Source organism: Montipora capricornis, chromosome 6 (assembly GCF_036669925.1).
Source record: "Montipora capricornis isolate CH-2021 chromosome 6, ASM3666992v2, whole genome shotgun sequence".
NCBI classification, from domain to species: Eukaryota; Metazoa; Cnidaria; class Anthozoa; order Scleractinia; family Acroporidae; genus Montipora; species Montipora capricornis.
In genome coordinates, this window is record NC_090888.1 from 68,779,182 (window position 1) to 68,784,181 (window position 5,000).

The following is a 5,000-nucleotide window of genomic DNA, read 5'->3' on the forward strand; positions in this document are numbered from 1 at the left end:
ATTCCTGGGACCGTTTTGGATCTTTAGGCGAAGGCTGTCTTCGCGTGGTGTTTTCGTTGGAAACCCAAAAAATTGCGTCAAAGCTTTTCTCAGTTCCTTGTTGAGAGCCGTGTATAATAGCGGGTTGATGGCTGACTTTGAATACATAACACAAAGAAACACGCGGAAGTAGGACGGTGCAATTTTGACGGTTGAAAATTTATGCAAAGTTTGAACGATGAAAAAAGGAAGCCAGCAAAAAATAAAAACTCCGCCAACTAAAGCGAGAAGGCCTGCCGCGCGAAATTCTCTTTTGCGCGACCGGGATGCTCTAATACCAACATGCAGTTCATTGTCTTCTCTGAAAATCTGATAGCGGGCTACCAGAAATATCTTGGTGTAGCTAATTCCCATGACGATGGACGGTATTATTACAACAAATGTCCATAGCGCAGAAAAATATAGGACTTCAGAAAGGTAATTATTATTGGACACAGCACCACTTTTACAAATGGTATCCGCCGACCTCCAAAACATGGGTGGCAGCGATATGAACAAGCTTCCCACCCATAAGCCTGCTATAACATGCCCTGCGTGCCTTGCGGTCATCATCATGGGATAATGTAGTGGCTTCACAATAATGAAGAATTGGTTTAGCGCGACAGCGCACAAGTTGAAGACAGTCGCAGCTCCAAAGAGAACCCCAAAAGGCGTCGTTATGTAGCATAGAGAGGTATGAGGATACCAACGAATATGAAGTGTAGAGAGCAACGTAGTCGGCATCTTCAACGCGGCATGTAAGAGATCAGATATGGACAGGCTGACTAGGAAGCTATAGAAGACGGTGTGAAGTCTCCTTTGCTTTTTAATGACCAAGCAAACAAGCGAGTTAATGGTAACTCCCACGAGAATGACCAGTGCAAGGAACACAACCTGAATAATGTCCTCATTTGTCGCACCCTGTTTATCACGCGCCTCAAGAGATAAATTCATCGAGGGCGTTGGAGGCAGTAGCGTCAATGATAAATTAAGCATCTTTAATGCTGAAATATACAAAGCAAATTTAATTAGCAGATCTTATGGCTGGTACCAAGGACAACGAACTGTAACTGGTCTATGACCAGGAGGTCTGCGAAACATGGACTTTCTTTGTGACTGTGCGTATTTCTGAGTCAGCCAGTGGTCGTTATATCGATCCGGGTTCTCTCGTGGGCAAAGAAAGTCGCGAAAACTGCAATAACACGCCGGCTATGTATTACTTAATTAAATCCCCAAAAGCGAAAACGTTTCGCTACGTTTCATAACAAGATCGCTTGGACGTAGTGTAGGAAATAGCATGATTCCGGGTTCAATTAAAAATTAACGCTGGAACTCGGCACTGGTATTTTACAAGTTATCAAAATTGGACGAGCCCTTAGGCCGCTCGGGATTTCCTTGCTTGGTTCTGAAAGAACAAAAATAATTTTTTGGTATTTTATCCCGTATAATAAATCCTTTATTGACCAAGCTTGTTCGGTCAAGATCGTTCTCTAAAAGAAGAACTTGGCCAATATCCAGCCATCTTGACCTCACGCTTGGTCAATAACCCATATGTATTGTATGTTATCGTTTTCATTTTAACGAACCGTGAGGTCATTTGCTTGAGAATTGAGATCCGCCATAGTTACTCGCGTAAAACTACTTAAATGCGTTTTTCGCTACCGTCAATCAAATGCTCGGCGGCTCCTCCCAGCTTCCGACTATATTGTCTGAGTGTGCTCAACGATTTGATTTGATTACTGTACGCTCGACAATAGTCGGAAGCTTGGAGGAGCCGCCGAACATTTGATTGACGGTAGCGAAAAACCGCATTTGTCTGTTGACCTTTGAATTTAGGAGTCCGCATGTTATTGGAAGGCGCAGTAAGAGTAAACGAATATAGCCGACAGTAAAATATGAGCGTCCGCGAACTTGAAAAAAAAAAGGGAATTTATGAAAAAAATGGCCCTATGAAATATACTTGTTCCCCTTGTTTGAGTAATCATGTTCTTAAGCCAGAGATTCCTATTTCCCTCGTTTAATTCAAAAGTTAATACAGTTTTAGCATCGCGTAGACTTCAAGTTGCGGGAAACAAACGAACGCGTCTGGTGGAAATTGCGTTTCAGGAAATTAAAAGTCAAAGATATTATCGTCGGAGAAACTTCTCAAAAGAGAGAAAGACAAGAGTAAGAGAGAAGAAAATTTTCATGCTTTTATAGCAAAAAGCAACTTTGCTGTTTCCCTTAAAAGCAATTCTAAATCTTTCTAATGTATGCACACGAGACGTAATCGGAGACATCGCTCATTGATTAGCTATAAGTTGATAAGATATATATGGCAATCTGTAAGAGAAGTCCTTCTAAATTAAAATGGTCATAGAAAAATATGTCATTATAAAATATGTGAGTTGCAAGCTGCAAGTCATGGAACACCTTCAAGCGAATCATGTCAAGTTTCAAATCTACTAAAAATCTGCTGATCTATCTATCTATATATGCGTGTCTATGTGTGTGGAAAAAAAAAAAAACACTTTACTTGACTTGCCTCAAGTAAACACTCGTCGACTTCAGTGATAACTTCAAAATATCTTGCCGGGAGTTTATTTGCAGTTACCTGAATTTTGACAGTTGTCGACGCCAGACGGGGGTTAATCATGATCACTCCAACATATAATTTGATAGTCGATGACCTAGTCGGTGTTAATACCTTCTTTCCGTCAAAATAATTTACAAGTCAAACAAAGAGGCAAGAAAATGGCAAATTGAGTTATATTTTGGTAAGTTTTCCCCGGCCAGAAGTGCGGGTTGCTTGAAAGGAAATTATCTTGTCATTTGAAGAAAGTGTTTTCTTTTGTAACTTTCCTGTTTTTTTTTTTTTTAATATCTAGTCGAAGGTTTTGCTATTGCTTTTTTTTTCTTTTGTCGTGACACAGATGTTAAAGAAAAATTCTAGACCAATCCTAATATTTTGCAAAATGCGAAAAAAAAAAATATATATATATATGTATATATATATATATACATATATATATATATATATTATATATATATATATATATATATAAAAAATGGTTAAAAATGAAGCCGAAAATGGACAACTTTTGGTTGAAAAACTATAAAAAAATTTAAAATTCTTTAAAACGTTTCGGTCTCTCGACCTTCTTCAGTTACAAAAGAGCCGGTAGAAAAATCTACAACTTAAATAGGGTTTTACAACAATGAATAAAAACCGGTTACATAAGAAATTCAAAGAAAACAATAGGAATCCCCGAAGGGGCCCCTGAACACTGAAATAACCACAATTAACACTTATAACTATCTAGAGCATACAAAAGGACTTTTTAAAAAAAAAAATTCAGTGTTAAAAAACACCTTAAGAAATATGCAACAACTTGCCCTAAGTCCGCTAAAGTCAAGTATAGTGGATACGATTTTTCGAATGGAATTCTTGTCTTTTGTTCAACCCGAAAGGTGAAAGGGAAAACAACTGCGCACTCCAGTATGCTTCTTTGGTGATGAGTAAATTTTCAGTGTTCTCGGACGTACTGTTTTGAATTTGGTCAATACATTGAAATGTAAAGTCCGATAACACATGTGGGGTTCGGTTAAAATGTGAGGCAACTTCGCAAGTTTTTTTGTTTGTTTTCATAGAAGATTTGTGATTTCTAAATCTAACTTTAAATTCGGTCGTGGTAGAACCGACATACTTGTCTATTAATGGGTTGATTAAAAAGCATTTTCATTTTTTGCTCTCATCGCCAAAACTTAAGGAGCTTTTTCCACCGAATTCCATAATTTCATCCTTTCGCAGGTCTAAGAACCTCAAGGAAATTCTGGCACCTTCTAAGTGTAGAAAGGGCTCACCAGAGTCGCTTACATTGCCATCAGCGGGGTGTTTCACTTGTAACAAAACCAGATGCGATCTTTGTAAGAATTTCTTGGTCAACTCGCAAACCTTCTCGAGCGCACAAACGGGTAAAACATATTTTGTTCGGCAGAAACTCTCGTGCAATTCAGCGAATGTTATTTATTTGGTTCATTGCAAGAAGTGTAATCTCCAGTATGTCGGTTCTACCACGACCGAATTTAAAGTTAGATTTAGAAATCACAAATCTTCTATGAAAACAAACAAAAAAACTTGCGAAGTTGCCTCACATTTTAACCGAACCCCACATGTGTTATCGGACTTTACATTTCAATGTATTGACCAAATTCAAAACAGTACGTCCGAGAACACTGAAAATTTACTCATCACCAAAGAAGCATACTGGAGTGCGCAGTTGTTTTCCCTTTCACCTTTCGGGTTGAACAAAAGACAAGAATTCCATTCAAAAAATCGTATCCACTATACTTGACTTTAGCGGACTTAGGGCAAGTTGTTGCATATTTCTTAAGGTGTTTTTTAACACTGAATTTTTTTTTTTTAAAAAAGTCCTTTTGTATGCTCTAGATAGTTATAAGTGTTAATTGTGGTTATTTCAGTGTTCAGGGGCCCCCTTCGGGGATTCCTATTGTTTTCTTTGAATTTCTTATGTAACCGGTTTTTATTCATTGTTGTAAAACCCTATTTAAGTTGTCCATTTTCGGCTTCATTTTTAACCAGTTTTTTATCATCTACCGAATCAGGACTGTGAATCCTTGTGATCCTTTTGGTTGGCATCTTTGTTGGCTCAGGAAGCACTCATAACCGTCTATATATCTTTCTATATATATATATATATATATATATATATATATATATATAATATATATTATATATATATATATATATAAGCAAAGTTACCTTCCGACGAAGTGGTATTCGGTGATCGATCATGCAGTGACCGGTTTGCCTTTGCTGACTAACCTTGTTGGAGATTTTTGTCCCTTGACAAGCGCAACGTCTCACACTTCCTGATTTTTCGCGCCTAGTTTAACCTACTGAAATTGCTTTTGGTGCTTGTTGCTGATACAAGAACCTTTCGGTGTAATTGAAAGAGATAATAGATATCTATATCTACATG

General features: G+C 37.7%; 1 protein-coding gene across 1 annotated transcript in view; it reads right to left on the bottom strand.

The window, feature by feature from the left end:
• The window catches only part of LOC138054346 (5-hydroxytryptamine receptor 1D-like), a 1,014-nt gene extending 15 nt beyond the window's left edge, over positions 1-999 (bottom strand). Inside the window, exon 1 of the mRNA XM_068900802.1 lies at positions 1-999. This exon is cut by the window's left edge and continues 15 nt beyond it. Coding sequence (XP_068756903.1) covers positions 1-972 — 972 coding nt within the window. The 5' untranslated portion in view covers positions 973-999.
• Positions 1,000-5,000: the final 4,001 nt, after the last annotated feature.